Source organism: Bison bison, unplaced genomic scaffold (assembly GCF_000754665.1).
Source record: "Bison bison bison isolate TAMUID 2011002044 unplaced genomic scaffold, Bison_UMD1.0 scf7180017864181, whole genome shotgun sequence".
Taxonomy (NCBI): Eukaryota; Metazoa; Chordata; class Mammalia; order Artiodactyla; family Bovidae; genus Bison; species Bison bison.
The window spans coordinates 9,290,873-9,306,727 of NW_011494753.1; the positions used below are offsets into that span (position 1 = coordinate 9,290,873).

General features: G+C 56.7%; 1 protein-coding gene across 6 annotated transcripts in view; it reads left to right on the top strand.

Moving 5' to 3' along the window:
• The window catches only part of STRA6 (stimulated by retinoic acid 6), a 43,684-nt gene that overhangs the window by 13,863 nt on the left and 13,966 nt on the right, over nucleotides 1-15,855 (top strand). The window contains exons 1-7 of one of the 6 annotated variants that reach the window (XM_010843364.1): nucleotides 122-345; nucleotides 6,836-6,968; nucleotides 12,032-12,098; nucleotides 12,402-12,487; nucleotides 13,686-13,825; nucleotides 14,423-14,446; nucleotides 14,630-14,796. In XM_010843364.1, coding sequence (XP_010841666.1) covers nucleotides 6,853-6,968; nucleotides 12,032-12,098; nucleotides 12,402-12,487; nucleotides 13,686-13,825; nucleotides 14,423-14,446; nucleotides 14,630-14,796 — 600 coding nt within the window. In that variant the 5' untranslated portion in view covers nucleotides 122-345; nucleotides 6,836-6,852. Of the gene's footprint in view, nucleotides 1-121; nucleotides 346-1,051; nucleotides 1,754-3,496; nucleotides 3,655-6,788; nucleotides 6,969-12,031; nucleotides 12,099-12,401; nucleotides 12,488-13,685; nucleotides 13,826-14,422; nucleotides 14,447-14,629; nucleotides 14,797-15,855 lie in introns of those variants that run through there. The other 5 variants (XM_010843363.1, XM_010843368.1, XM_010843367.1 and 2 more) reach the window with 5 other exon arrangements.

Here is a 15,855-nt window from a genome sequence, read left to right on the forward strand (position 1 = left end):
GGGAGGCCTGGGGGGCGGGAGGAGGGGCAGGGCCAGGACTGGTGGGAAGGAGGAAGCTGCCTTTCTTGGAGGGAGGGAGGAGATCAAACACCTTTTAAAGCAGGTGCTGGGGACTCTGCTCAGGGCCAAGTGCTGAGACGGCGGTACAGCCAGTCATCCCTCCGGGATCCGAGCCAGAGCTGGGGCTGGTGCTCAGAGGAGGAGGTCCCAGGTAGTGGGGAGCACTCTGTCTGCCCGGAGGCACAGGACTCCTGAGGGTGATCACTAAAGAGAAGGAAGAGATACAGAAGGGAGAGGTCAAGAGGACGCTGTGGCAGTGGGGCTGGAGCCAAGTCTGCGGGCCAGGTAGGATTGCGACAGGTTGGGGAGCAAGGAAAAGGTATGGTAGGGGGCAGAGCACAAATGAAGGCGTGGGGCAGGAAGGAGGCAGGAATGGTAGGGTTGAGCAATTCTGGGGGATGAGGTTGGAGGCCTGGAGATGGCTGGACTTGGGGTACCCTGGGAGCTAGTGCAAGCTCCAAAAGACAGGGGGACATCAGAACAGTTGTGTCTGCATAAGGTCTTTGTTGGCTTCCCAGGTAGCTCAGTGGAATCTGCCTGTAATGCAGGAAACACCAGAGACACAGGTTCCATCCTTGGGTTGGGATCCCTGGAGGAGGGCATGGCAACCTACTCTAGTATTCATGCCTGGAGAATCTCGTGGACAGAGAAGCCTGGTGAGCTATAGTCCGTAGGATCACAAAGAGTTGGACACAACTAAAGCGACTGAGCACATAGGATTTAAAAGTGGGCAAGAGATTGATGGAGAGCCCTGTCCTGTAGTCAGCAGGCAGCGAGGAAGGAGAACTCGGGATCTGCCCAGTAGTCGGTGTCCTCAGTGAGGAAGGAGGGTAGCACAAAGCCCACATCTCAAGACCAGACCACGGTGGTACCATCCTAGGGAGGAGGTGTTAGGAAGTGAGAATCCAGGCCTCTAAAGCTGGGGGAGTCCTCATGGCCTTTTGACCAGTCCTCCTCTGAAGGCAGGAAACCCTCTGTAGCATCTTGATGTTACTAGCTGATTCTTGATTGCTGCCTCTTGTGGTGGGCTCACTACTCTGTGAGATTAAGAAACCTACCTTTGTCTTGAGCTGAAATCTGCCTCCCTGCCTTCCGTCCTCTGAACCAGTTCTAGCCTAGCACTCTGGGAGGGGAAGAACAACTGCTCCCCTGAAAGAGCTGGCTGCCCTCCTTCCCACCAGTGCCCACACTCATGCCAGAGCACTCTGGCTTCAATCTCTCTTGCTGTGGTGATGCTACTGGTGAGGGGGCAGGAGAATTCCAATAAGGGCATATCAGATGATGCTACTGATGCTCCCATGTGGCAAGGGAGGTAGGAGTAGAGAGCTATCCCACACTTTTCCCTCATAAGCTGAGCAGCCAGTAACGCTGCCTTCCAACCACTGAATGGGGTCAGGCTGGGTCTGGAGCTAGGATTAGGTACCTGTGTGTGCAGGGGGCAGTTCAATATGTGTGTGTGTGTGTGAGTGCACTGTGTAGATGGGGACAGACCCAGAGCTCATAGGTCCACATGGGGTTGAACCCGCCTTGGCTGCTTATCCACAGGCTCGTGGGGGGCTGGGCTGCACAGGCGGGGCATGGGCTGTCCCCCTACTCCTGGACTGAAGCGCTCCTTGGCCATTGTCTGCTGTGGGAGATTTCAGTCTCCCTGCCGGAGACTGGAGTGTTGCTGAGGCTCTGGGATGTTACTGAGGTTTGGGTGCTGTAGTAATTTAGGGGGTGCAGTTGGACTTCTAAGGCAAAAGCTGGGGTGGGAGTGTGGTGAGCAGTGAGGGGTCTCTGGGCCTTTTGAACCTACCCACTATGATTTTGATCATCTTGCCCCACCCATGCCTGATCTGCCAGAGTTTGAGGGTCCTCGGAAGGTGGCTGGGGTTCTCGGGTGTTGTAGATGTTCTGGTCTGTTACTGAAGTTCTGGGGGCTCATTAAGGGTTGACACTGGGTTCTGGGAGTTCTTGTGGTGTTACTAAAGTTCTGGAGATATTGCTAAGATGCTAAGTAGGGGGCTCTGGAGGAACTGGGGGTCCTTGGGGGTGTGTCTGAGGTTCTTCCTCATGCCTTCCCGCCCGCTGTCAGCTCCTTTTAAGCTTAGCACTTTGCCCTTTAAGGATTTTGATAACCATGGGCTGCTGAAGGCACACACGTGGGCCTCTGTTCCTGGACGCAGAAATTCCTCAGATTTAATCAACTTGAACAAAAACACGGAGAGGAAGGAAGCCCTGTCCTGAGGCCTGCATGGGCCAACTCCAGCCCAAGGGGCAGGGCCGGGCAGCTCAGTGCCAAACCCAGATGGCAGATGACTTTTGTCTGCTCAAGTCCAGAAGCTTTTAGTGACCCCCTGTCAGCATGAACACCCTCAGATCTGTATTCAGCTGGGAGCCCTGTTGGCCTGGGCTATTCCTTGGGTATTGGCATTGGCCTCATCTGAGTGTGCCAGGCATCTCTGACCCCTGCTCTGCACTCTCCTTGCCTCTCAAATTCCCCTTCTCAACTCTCCTATGACACACCTCATCTTTGCTGCCATTGCTGACTCTGTCTGACCTCAAGGCCTCCCTCCAGGCCCCCTCCTCCAGGAAGTCTCCAAGACTGCTCAAGTGTTAGTCGCTCAGTCGTGTCCAGCTCTTTGCGACCCTGTGGACTGCAGCCTGCTAGGCTTCTTTGTCCATGGGATTCTCCAGGCAAGAATACTGGAGTGGGTTGCCATTTCCCCCTCCAGGGGATCTTCCCAACCCAGGGGTCAAACCCAGGTCTCCTGCATTGCAGGCTGATTCTTTATAGTCTGAGCCTCTGTGCCTCTGGGCCTCTCTCCAGGCCCCCTCCTCCAGGAAGCCTCCAAGACTGCTCAAATCATCTCTTTATTCCTCCTCCCCTCTTCTCCCTTCTCCAAGATTTCACTGTCTTTCAAGTACCTCCACTCGACATCCCCTCCTCTCCTGAGGGCAGGTGCCAGTCTCTGACTCTTCTGGATAGAGTCCCCCATACAGCCAACCCCAGAGGGCCTGCCCTGTCCTCTGCCTCCAGGCCTTTGGAGGAATTCAGGAGCATGTCATCACCATCTTTCTTTTCTCACGACTTTTCCTCACCAGCTCCCAATCTGACTGGGCTGCGTCCTTCCTAACACCTCAGTGGTAACCTTCCATTTCACAGATGTGAGCTCTCCTACCTTCAAGCTGGGGTGGTGCTTTGGGCTCAAGAAGTGGGGTCCCCTTCCCAGCCTGAGCTCCACAACCACCCAGTAGCCATGGATCTTCAACCCAGCCTGTTTCCCTGCCCCCACCAGAGTGGAGGCCACTCTACTGGGGGGCCAAGAGGGTGGGTGGGTGAAAGACAATGGGGGACCCTGGGCAATCGCTTCTCTCTGTGGCTTTGACCTTCTTACTACAACCAGCGCCTGGAGTGCTGGCTCCACATTCCTGGGCCATGAAGTCATTGAGGGGAGGGAGTGGGGGCCTTGGAGAGAGGAGAGAGCCCACAATCAAAGAATCTCCTGGCTGGATAACCTACCCCATCCTGCAAGAGAGGCAGGGCTGAGACTCAGAGAAGCCAAGGGAATCACTCACGGTCACACAGCCCGTCCTAGGGCTCAAATCCAGGTAGGTTGCCTGCCCAACCAGGGCACTTCTCCCTGCCATATGGAAACCGAGCTCTTTTCTTCTGGACCTGCTTCCTACCACTTTCAGCCTGGCCCTGACTAGGGGAACTGCTGCCCTCTCTCCACTGTGCCTGGACCTGGGGAGAGAGGCGAAGCTCATCATTTCCTCACCTCTGCTTAGGGCCTTCCTGAAAGTGGTCTCTGCATTTTCTGCATGGGCACCGGGCTAGTCCTGGGAGGAGGCACAGTCTCCACTTGAGGTCTCTTTGGAAGCAGAGCAGGCTTTGGGTCAGGAAAGGGTGCTATGGGGAAGGGGCTAAGCCTGGACCTTGTAGCTTGGGCCCCTCCCTGCTGGTCTGGCTGCAGCCCCTGAGGCTGATGGAGGCCCCTTCAGGCAGCATGAATGCCTTTCCTCAGCGCCTATCTGGGTGCCCACCTTCATTCAGGTGTCTGCTCAAACATCACCTTCTCACCTGGCCTGTCCTCAGCATCCTGCCGAAAATAACCTGCTTCTGTCTATCTGTCTCTCCTTCCTCCTCTCATTTTATTTTCCCTTTCAGCACACGTGACACATGTTCTTTCTCCCCGCCCCTACTACACATGAAGGTCCCTGGGGTGCAGAACTTTCTCTGTCTTGCTCGCTGCTCTATTCTCAGTGTGGAGAACCTTGCCTGGCACATAATCGGCCTGCAGTTAGAGCTGTTGAATGAAGGAGGGGATGAACAAACCAGACTGGGAAGGCAGATTCAGGCTCCGCAGGGTAGGAAGCAGTTTCTAATGGGCATTTATCCAGCTCCGAACTTCTCTACCTGGTAGAGCAAGTGAGCTCCCCAGCACAGACTGGATTCCAGTTGTTGGAGGAATCAGGAGGCGGATTTAACATCAGAGAGTTAGCTGTTCCCTAAAAGATCCCCTGGAGGAGGGCATGGCAACCCAGTCCAGTATTCTTACCTGGAGAATCCCATAGACAGTGGGCTACAGTCCATAGGGTCGCAAAGAGTCGGACACTACTGAAGCAACCTAGCGAGCATGCATGCAAGCTACGGGTCTAAGACTCCTGAGCAGTGAAGGGAAGGTGGGCGTGGGTGCTGGAGCAGAGGGCTGTGGAAACCTGCCTGGAGAAACAGCAGCCTGCACGAGACAGGCCCATGGAGGAGTCATGGTCACCAGAGCAGGCAGCAAGCCAAACCCAGTTTAGATAGCCTGTGTGGCCCCAGGCTACTGTGCATCGGGGGAAGGAGGGCAGAGGAGCAGAGACCCAGCTCTGTCCTTAGGAGATTGTAGCGGGGCCTGGGAGGCAGGATTCACCCCCAAATGCCTGGAATCAGATGGGCAGTGTGGGCTCCTGTGTTGCATCAAAGTTCAGGTTCAGCTCTGAGTCAGCAAGATACTGACGTCTCTGTTGGGGAGGGGAGGGGTGGCCGGAGCCCTCTTCCTGGAAGAGGGGCCATTGGGAAGGAGAGGGAGGAGCCAAGGCCAACAGAGCAAAATCATGTCCTAATTCTGGAAGGCTTGGTGGGCCTGGCTACAGAATTTGGAAGGACAGCTTTTAGGATCTCAAGCTCTGACCCTTCTGAGCATCACTCAGGCTGTTCTGTCCATCAGGAACATGCTTCCCTCCAGCCCACCCAACTCGTCCTTTCAGACCAAATTCAGTTTCTTGTGGTGTACATCAGGGCAATCTGTGTTCCCTTTGTAACCTTCAGATTCTAGCTTATTTACCGCCTCCTCCTAAACTGCTTCATCCTCCTAAACTGTAGACTCTTCTGTCACAGGGCCCCAAACAGTGCTGGCACTTAGTAGATGTTCAGTGAATTTGTGTTAAAACAATAAATAGATAAATGTCCTTTTCCGAAGCTTGTTGAATGAATGCCTTAGCTGGGTAAGGCAGTGGCTCAGGCACCTGTGGGGTATTGAAAGGACAGGGACCCTCAAAAGTTCAGGGAGGGGGTCTGACTCCCACCCAGGAGTAGGGTCCTGAGAACCGCTCTCTGCCTCTTCTGTATCTTGCTGTACTCCCACCCACAGTTGGGGACCAGGAAGGGGAGAGGAGCCCCCATTCCTGCCTTCCTCACCCACACCCCACACTCTGGGAGGAACAGGAGGCAGGCAGGGCTCTTGCCTACCCACGGGTCTGGTTCGAGTTTAAAGGACTAATTTAAATGCCTTGTGGGGGTGAGTTATCTCCTTGTGAAATCAAGTTGGAGAAACAAAAAGGTTTTACCCGCGAGGGACATATGTTCCTCCAGGAGAAGGAACGGACGGGCTCCCTCCCCTGCTCCACCCCTGGCCCAGCCCCAGCAGTCTCCCTGGGTTGCCGGAATGCCTGACTTGTAAGTAGGGGCCCAGTAGATGTGCTGGGCAAAGGTGTGAGCGATTTGGGGCAGGCGTGGAAGGCAGGTATGTGGGTGCAGTCAGGTGCCGGCCCTCCAGGCCACGCTCTTCCCCGGCTCGGACCGCCAGTGGAGCCGGGCCTCCACCTCTGGGAGGGGGGCTTGCGAGGACCCTGGGTATGTTCCCATCACTGGCGCCCACAGGGTCCAGCGAGGGGCAGGCTGAGGCTGGGGGATGGTCTCCAGGGAACCTGAACAAAGGGGAGGGGATTGGGCAGGACCCCTGAGAGCGGGAGGGGACAGGAGCCCCGCTGGGAGAGTCCAGCCGGGTGTGCTGAGCCCGCCCGCTGCCCGCCCACCCTTTCATCTCTGCAGCTTCTTCCTCCCTGGTCCTTCCTTGAGTGTGTGTCTGTGGGTCCATCTGGGTGGGTGGGAGGAGGGGAAGGAAGGGGGGAGGTCTCTCTGGGCAGCTTGGATTGGATAAAACTTCCTTGAAAATGGTGCTTTGAGGCAAAGCCTACCCGTGGCCAGTCACAAAGAGACAGACAGGTGCTCTAGCAAGAGCCCAGGGACCCCTGGGGGGCACCGACCCCGCAGGATAATAGTCTCTTGCAGGACCACACGAGACTGGGCGGGAAGGGACAGGAGGGGACAGGAGAAGCCCTTCCCTCCTCTTGCAGCCCTCACTCCCAAACGGGCTTTTCCCAGAGAGCTAAAAGCAAGAAAGTAACCTTTAGGATTAAAGAGAAACGTTTCTTTGTTTGGGTTTTCTTTTCTTTCTTCTTTTTTTTTTCCCCCTTAGCCTCTTTTCACATCTGTAGTGGCTTTTTCCCTCTTCTTTGGGGTCAGAGGAGAAGGGCTTGAGGATGTCCACCCAGGCGGCAGGGAACCAGACCTCCTCCGGGGCCACTGACAGCGAGGATTCCTATGACAGCTGGTACATCGACGAGCCCCAGGGTGGCCAGGAGCTCCAGCCCGAGGGGTGAGTTGGACTCTATCTGGCTCTTCTTGGCCAGCATGTGGGGTGTGGCAGAGGTTACTGATATTGGGGGGCGGGTGGGGAGACCCTGAGCAAGGGTTGCTAAGAGGGACTCTGTTGCTCATTCGCTGTGTGGACCCTTGGCAAGTCACAGCCTCTCTGGGTTTCAGCTCCTCCCCTGTTCTGCGAGAACAGCCCTCGCGCTGGTGTTAAGATACTTGAGGTGGGGGACCTTGGCCAGGCTAGGCGCCTAACTATCACCTGTGTGGTGTGTTTATTTTTTGACTGTTATTTGGGAGGGGATGGTGGTGCCATGCTACATGGCTGGCGGGATATTAGTTCCCTGGCTAGGGACTGAATCCGGGCTCTGGCAATGAAAGCACTGAGTCCTAACCACTGGACCACCAGGGAACTCCCTGCGGTGTGTTTCAAAAACAGACTCCTGGGGCCCCTCTTGCAAACTCGGATCCAACCGGGCAGGGTGACTCTGGCTTATAGCCAAGACGGAGAGTGCTGGGTGAGTGGCTGGGGGAAGTCGGGCCTGCCTTCAAGGGGTTACTGGTCTCTGAGGTGACCATCCTGGGGCGCTGTTAATGAGCATCAGTTTCTCCGAGCAGGCCCGGGTCAGGGGGAGGCCTGGGGGAACAGGCTGCCCTGTTGGAGCAGGCTGGTCTGAGGCTCCGTGAAGATAGGAGATCCAGTTCTCTTCAGCAGGAGTGCTCGGGCCGGGTCAGGGGAGGGAGCGGCCTCTGCCCAGATCACTCTATCTTTGTTTAGTCTGGGCACTCTGGCAGAGGAGCTGGGCCTCCCTGTGCCCCCATGCTGCCAAGGACGTCCGGCCTGCGTGGGCCCCGGAGCCCAGTTCTCCCATTGTTGTTCCTGGCCTTGGCCCCATCCCCCACCTCCCTGCTCTGTCTGAGGGTTTGGGGAACTGAAAAGGTGAGGTAGGCCGGGGGTAGGGGGTGGGAGGTGTCAGCCAGATGTGTGCACATCTGTTCTCCATCAGCAACCAAAACTGGAGAAGGGAAAATGCTCTGGTGCCTTCCCAGGGGCCGGGCTGCGGCCTGGCTAGGCCTGGGTCACCCGGCAGGGAGGGAGGCTCCACCCCAGCCTGGGGGAAGGAGTGTTGTTTGGAGGACTTGGGGTTTTGACCACCTGGGAAGCAGTCCTGCGGTCAGCACAAGGTACCTGCCTCCCTTGCCTGAAAGCCTAGGGCTCCCCAGGTTCCTGCTCTGTGTGTGTGTGTGTGTGTGTGTGTGTATGTGTGTTTGTGTGTGTGAGCTGAGAAAAGCAGAAGAATGGAGAGAGGCCCAGGAGCCCCAGGAGGACACAGACTTTCACCCGTTAAGGCATTAGTTGGAAGCTGTGTCCTTAGCCACCTCAGGGCTCAGGCATTGGCTGGGGCCAGGTGCCTGCAGCCAGCTCCATGGCTCTGGTATTTAGACGGGGCCTTAGAATAAAATTGGAAGCATGGCAGGGACTGGATGACGAGCAGCACTACTCTGAGGTAGGTGACATCTCGTATTTGTAGCTCCCTTCTCCCACTGCAGGTGAGAATGAAGAACTTTGTTTGACTCTATGTACTTGGCCCAACCAAGTTGAGCTTATTGCTGGAGGTGGGGAGTAGGAAGCTGGGAGCCCAGGGGAATCCCAAGGAGGCGAATTTGGACTCACTTCTTCCCGTGTGAGTCAGACACCCCGGTGAGGTGGTGCCCCAAAACTTGGAGGCGCTCTGGACAGGGTTTCCCCTTGTGCTCTGGACAGGGTTTCCCCCTGTGCCTCACTGGGCTGGAGTCAGGGCCGTGGGCACTGGTGACAGTGTTCGGGACGGACTCAACCTCCTGGTCACACTGACCCACGTGCCCCCTTGGCACCAGGGCCTGGCTGGAGAGGTAAGGGGGTGCGGGTGCGTCTGATGGGGATCGGATGCCCTGGCTGGGTTCTTCTCTGGACATAGGACTGATCTATAGAAGCCAGGCTGGCTCCTTCCTCCCCCCAAAGGCTCCTCCGGCCAGGTTATGGGCGCTACTTGCCTGTGCTCATGTGTCATCCACCCATCATCAATATTGAGCTCCCCAGCCAGAGCCTGGGGACACAAATACATCTGTGGCAGCTGTCCAGGATGTCAGTCACCTCCCCACCACTTCAAAGGGCTGCCTGGAAGGCGGAACTGGGAGGCTTCCTCCATGGCCTGCCCTCCTACCAAGCGAGGCCAACGCCAGGGTGATGTGCAGGTCACTCTGCTGTGGGAGGGGGACAGGGTCAGGGAGCAGGGCTCCACCTGGACCCCAGGCCTGCAGACCCCCGCCCCAGACAGTCAGCCTCTCTCACCCCCAGAGCTGTGCTCTACCGTCTGCTCTGGGTGGGGCCCTCTGCAGCTTCTCACTCAGACCCAAACTCTAGAAACAGTTTTCTGGCTTCTCCTTTGTCCCACTGTCCTCACCACATGGCAGCCTGGCCTCTGTCCCCAAGTGCCTATCACCACCTCTGAATTGCCCAGTACCAGGCCTCTGCTTCCTTGGACTCCATTTGACTCTGGTCCTCACTCTTTATCTTGGAATAAGGCCCAGGACCCTTCAGCCATCCCAGAAACGCCCCTTCCCTCCGCTCCTCCACATTAAGTCATGCCAATTCTTCCTCCTAAATACCTCTGAGACTGTTTACGCTGAGCCATTTGAAAATGCTGATACTCAGCTGTCTTTGATGTAAAGAAATGGCAGTTTCATATGGTTCAACTTAGTAGCTTCCACATACTCCTTATCTTTCACATCCTGTTCACTTGCGGCTACTGGAGTCACACTACCTCAGCTTGAATCCTGGCTCTGGTGCTTTACTAGCTGTGTGATTTGGGCAAGACCCCTAGCCTCTCTGAGCCTTGTTTTCCTCGTTTACACGAGGAGGATCCTAATAGCATCCACCTCCTAGGTAATAACTGAGTTAGCACATGGAACAAGCAGTACTCAATGCTTAGTAAGTACTAGGCTGATATTTTGTTTTCAATGTTTATTTATTTGGCTGCATTGGGTCTTAGCCACTGCACACAGGCCCCAGAGCACTCGGGCTCAGCTGTTGCAGTGTGTGGGCTTGGTTGCCCCACACAGCGTGTGGAATCTTAGTTCTCTGACCAGGGGTTGAACCCACGTCCCCTGTGTTGGGAGGTGGATTCCTAACCACTGAACCACCGGGGAAGTCCTTCAAATCTAGCCACAGAAATCTCCTAGAATCTGGAACACTGTCCTGCTTAAACACTCTCAGTGCCTCCCAGGCCTGCTGTAACCGGCCCTCAGCCTGCCCTCTGGGCTCCAATCAAGCTGAAAGCCTTGTGCGGCCCCAGCTCCATTCGCTGCTGCCCGCCACTGCACTTTCTCCCGTTCTGTCCTCCACATGGAGCTCCCTTGGCCCTGGTTTGCCTGAAGAGATGCTAACCATCTCCCAAACTCAAATACCGCCCGCCCTGAGCCTTGCCCCAAATGTCTCCCCCTCTTCATCCTCATCTGCTTGTGCTCCCTCAAGGACCAGGCTCCCACCCGCCCCCCCGTGGTGTTCTTTGTGCCTGTGCCATCTTGTCTGCCCCGCGGCACGAAACATGGGTCCACAAGCCATCAGCCAAACGCTTGCTCAGCCAAATTTCTGTTGCCCAGACCTCAAACATTTGAGGGTCCATGAGTCTCAGCCAAATGGAGCTAAATAAAGGGTAGATGGAGGCAGGTGCCAGGTGGTACAGAAAGGCCGGTGATTCCCCCAGACAGGGCCCTGGAGGGGTCCCGGGTGCCTTCTGGTCTAGGATGAATGGGAAAGGATCAGGCTGCCCGGGGCAGTTTGCTGAGCCCCTGCTCTGGCTGGGCCGGGGGGTAGGGGCATGATTGAGTCACTTTGTCAAGTGATGAGATGCCAGCAGAGATGGCCAGGAGTGGTAGCTCTGGACTCTTGGGGCTGGTCAGGGGGCCTGCCTCACCCAAACCCCACCCCACATACTCCAGTAAGGTGCCTCAGAGTTGTAAGTGGGGTGTGTGAGGCCTGAGCGCAGATAGAAGGAACCTGATCCCCTGTGGCACCTACTCTACCACGAGCACTATTCTGCTTTGGAAAGAGGCTGGAGCTGCCTGGGCCAAGAAGTTGCACAAAAAAGGCTTGTTCTGTACCCTGCCACCCAAAAGACAAGCCCACGCAACTGGGTTCTTTCCTGCTGCTCACTCTCTGGGATTTCCAAGCTCAGGAAGCCTGGGTCAGGAAGCAGAGTCCTCAGGTTCACCCCTGAGATTCGTCTTGTCCACACAGGGGAAGAAGCCCAGCAGGGTGGGTAAGCCCTCTACCCCTATCCCTGGGCAGGCCCAGCTGCAGCAGGAGCTTCCTCTGATGCCTCGTCCGCCAGAACTTGGTGGCCCCGTCCACACTGGTGACCTCCTACTGTCGCCCCCAGGCTCTGGCTGGGCAAACCCAGAGGTCTAGCCCTCCCCCAGGAACCCAATCCTATCTGCTCTTCTAGGTTCAGGTCCAATCCTGAGCTCAGGGCTTCCACCTGATCCCTTTCTCTGACACATACCTCAGCCCTTAGCAAAAGTAAAACAAGTAGAGACATAAATCCTGGAAGACCAAGGTCGATCATTCCAGTCACAGACAGACCGAACTCAGATACCAGTGAGTGAAAGGCAGATCACAGAACCAAGTGCTTGATTGCTGGATCCAGGTGGTATGCTCAGCCGCAGTTTGGAGAAGAGGCCTTTGACACCTGGAGCAGTCCAGGGGGCTTCCTGGAGGAGGGAGGAATGAAGTGAGCCTGGATGGAGAGAAAGGCTGAGTCGACCCATTCTGTTTCTCCCATGTCTTCCCCCGGGAGTCCTCTGTCTCCTTCAGCCCTGTAACCTGAAGCCTTGGTATGGGACCCGCATCCCGTAGGGTGATGGGGCCCAGAACAGCTCTGAGAAGATGGAACTGTGTTTGCGCGATCAGAGGGGTCAAGGGAGGTGATGAGTAGAGCCCCAGCATAGGGAGCCTGGAACCCCAGACCTGGCCGTACACCTGGGGTTTCCCTACCTCGGCCTGACCAGCCTTCACTTGCTCTGCAGGCTGGTCCCCTCCTGCCAGCCCAACGTGCCACCCAGCCTCTACCACACCTGCCTGGCCGTGCTGTCGGTGAGTCCCAACTGACCTTCTGCCAGCCTGAACAGAAGGATGTAGGCTGGGGTGGTGAAGAGAGACGTTGGAGCCTCAACGTGGGTGGGGGGCAGGGTGGTACTGGGAGTTCTCCCAGGGCAGGGACCCAAACCAGGACGCAGACAGAGTCTAACCTCTCAAACTTCTGTCACCTAGTTGCCAGTCCCCAGCATGCCGCCCAAGTGTGCATGGGGGTTAGGGGGCTCCCAGGGCCAAGGGCTCTGACTCAGCCCCTGGGGAAGGCCTAGGCACCCTAGCCCCACCTCTGTGCTCTTCTTTCAGATCCTCGTGTTGTTTCTGCTGGCCATGCTGGTGAGGCGCCGCCAGCTCTGGCCCCGCTGTGGGCATGGCAGGCCCGGGCTGCCCAGGTTGGTGCCTTGGCCCAGGCTCCCTTCTCTGGGGGGCCCAGCTGACAGGGCCACTCTGGAAGGGTGGTGAGTTGTTAGGTAGCTGGGCCTCAGTGACACCCAGAACCCTCTCAGTCTGGAGGCTCTCCCATCTGCCTCCCACCAAGATCTCCAGGTTTGCTTGGGACCCCCAGAGAGAAGGGGAGGGACCCGCTCAGGGGCACCTACTCCTGTTCCAGACCCCAGGGAGACCAAGCCCAAGAGGGCCCAGCTCCAGGACACACCCCCTCAGGCAACCCATAGTCTGGACAGGCCATGATCACTCCACGCCATCTTCACCCTCTTCCCTGAGGGTGTTTCCTACTGACACAGGTTTATGAGGGACTGACCTCCAGCCCCTCTGGCTGAAATTTCTCCCCCTGCCTCCTTCAGCCTTGCAACCCCAGAGCCTGGGGTGGGGATGACCCTGAGGAGTTGGGACTGGGCAGGCATGTGTGGGAGAGACTGAAGAATCGGGGGAGGTGGTAGGTGGAGCCCCAGTGTAGACAGCCTTGCACTCAGAACTGCACGCTGAGGTGGGGCCTGCCATGCTGGTTTTGATGGGAATGAGCCAGGGGTTTCTGCTGTACTGGCTGGCCAGGAAAAAGAGCTTGCCCTGCCTAGGGGAGGGCCCGGGGGAGAATGAAGCAGGATAGAGCCCTCTGAGCATGGAGGCAAGCTGGAGCACCAAAGCAGAGGGTCTCAGAGGCTTGCTCTGAGCTCAGAGGGGCAATGCCTGGGATAACCGTGCCCGCTGTCTGCCCTCTGCCCTGGGGCCACTCCCAGGCCAGGGCGGCGGCCGTTGCATAAGGATGTTGTGACTCTCCAGCTCTCTGAAGGTCTGCCAGCCCAGACAGACCGATTAGTGTGGAGGCGGCCGTTTCCTGAAGCTTCCAGAGTGGGCGGGGTGGGGGATGGGGAGCAGCGCTTAGACTTGTTCCTTCTGCGTCTGTGTGTAGGGCGGAGGGGGGCGTGTTCCTGAGTCACTTGCCATAGGGCCTGGGTCTGAATCCGTAGGAGGCACTCCACAGATATTTGTGGAATGAATACATGAAGGGGCCTCAGTTTCCCCATCTGGAAAGGGGAAGGATTCTACCTCCCCCGTGTTTGGAACACAGGGTGGTAACGGAGGTACAGGGCCTGAGTGACTCCCTCTTGTCCTGCCCCTGCGCTATACCAGCCCTGTGGATTTCTTGACTGGGGACAGGCCCCGGACCGTGCCTGCCGCTGTCTTCATGGTCCTGTTCAGCTCCCTGTGCCTGCTGCTCCCCACCGAGGACCCGCTGCCTTTCCTGAGCCTCGCCTCACCACCCGGCCGAGGTACCCAGATGGCTCATGCCCCGGGATGGATGGACGGCAGGGGGCGGGTAGGAATCCAGAGCACTGGGGCTCCTGATCCAGTCATGAGCCATTGGCCAGAAGACACTGTCCCATCACCCTCGCCAACCTTCCCACCACAGTGCCTGGAATCTTGTCGCTCTGTCCTTGGGTCAATGCTGCCGTCTCGGCTCCTGTACAAACTCTGCTCCCCTGGGTGAGGGGTCAAAGGCTGAGTCCCCCAGACCCCAGACAGCCTAGTCCCGCGTGAACATGAAGGAGCATCCGGAGGGGAACAGGGAGGGGTCCTGGAGAGTTGATCTGGGCTTAAGGACGTGGTGGTAGAAAGCACAGCCACCATCCAGAGGAGCCACCGCCCTCCAATGTGGCCTCTTTAGGTCATCTGATCCTCACAACGACTCCCTAAAGTGCAGATATTAGCTCCATTCTACAGTGGTGGAGGCCAAGGGTCAGAGATGGGAACACTAATAAAATCGTAGCTGAATTTATTTAGTACTAGCTCAGGCATGGTGCTATGCACCCTACATATACCTTTTCCTTTGATCTTTGCTAATGTGCTCTCTTATTTCCATTTTACAGATGGGGAAGCTGAGACTTCAAGAGGTAACTTGCCCAAGATCACGGAGGTGATACTAGTCAAGAGCCTGGCATGAATGCAGGGCTCTTGCCTGTTGAATCAGCCGAGGGGCTGGGAAGATAGAGACAGGAGAGAAGTGGGGATGGGCGGGACCCAGGCCCCACCTCCGCTCCTCCATCATGTATCTCTCTGCCTGTCTTGCCTTCCAGGGCCTTGGAAGATACTGGCTCTGCTGTATTACCCTGCCCTCTACTATCCGCTGGCTGCCTGTGCCACCGTCAGGCATGGAGCCGCCCACCTGCTCGGCAGCCTGCTGTCCTGGGCTCATCTGGGGGTCCAGGTCTGGCAAAGGGCAGAGTGTCCTGAGTCACCCAAGGTAACCACGGACTCAGGACAGCCTGGGACAGTGAGGCATGGGGGAGCCGCGTCACCCGGCGAGGCTCCTTTCGTCTCTGTCTACATGCTTCCCTGCTGCCTTCTACTGGGCACGGGATTCATGCCTTTAGCCATGTGCTCATTCCAAGCTCGGCCCTTCTGTGGGAGAGACAGCCGGGCCTGCCCTCAGGAGCTTCCTGTCTGGGAGGGGGAAGGGAGGGAAGGGGCAGAGAAGGAGGGAGAGGAACCCTGAAATCTCCCCATTATTAATTGCCAAGACTTCCCTTGGCCAGGCTGGAGAGGGAGTGAAGAGAGCTGCAGAATGCAAGCACTGAGTTGGGGGATGGTCTCAGAGGGCTAAAAAGAGAATTCCAGAACCTCAGACCCTGGTTCACTGGGCTTGGTTAGGGTGTGAAGCTGCCTGGTCCAGAGCCCAAAGGGTGCGGGTGTAGCCTACACAGACAGACAACCCGGGTTTGAATCCAGCTTTATCCCTTCCTTCCTTAGTTCATTCTGCAAACACATTTGAGTATATTCTCTGTCCCAGGGGCATTTCTAGGCCCCGAGTAGAGCTGTGAATAAGATCAATGAAGTCCCTGGCATCCCAAGAGCTGCCTTTTCCGGAAGGGGACACACAGTCAGACAAGCAAATATATGCGATGATGCCAAGTGGTGCCAGGTTCTTTGAGAACACCTTATCACCTTTCTGAGGTTCAGGTTCCCCCACCCACCCCACCCCGCTCCCACAATGGAGCTAATAACACGAATCCCTCAGGGTAGAGTTGAAGCTTAGGTGGTTCCCGTGAGAGTAAGGACTTGGTTGGTCTTTTTTCACCAGCCAGGACCTGGCACATACTAAGCTCTCAGTAAAAACATATGGCATTAACAAATAAATGAATCCATGTTCAACCCCAGGAGGGCCTCAGCCCCGGGAGGCAGGGTATGTTCTTCGCAGTCACTCAGCTTGCAAACTGTAATAGAAAAAAACAAAAACAGGCCAGTGTCAAAGCCCCAGGAACATAGGGACATAGAAGGTGGCTGTCTCCTGTTTCAGGTCCCA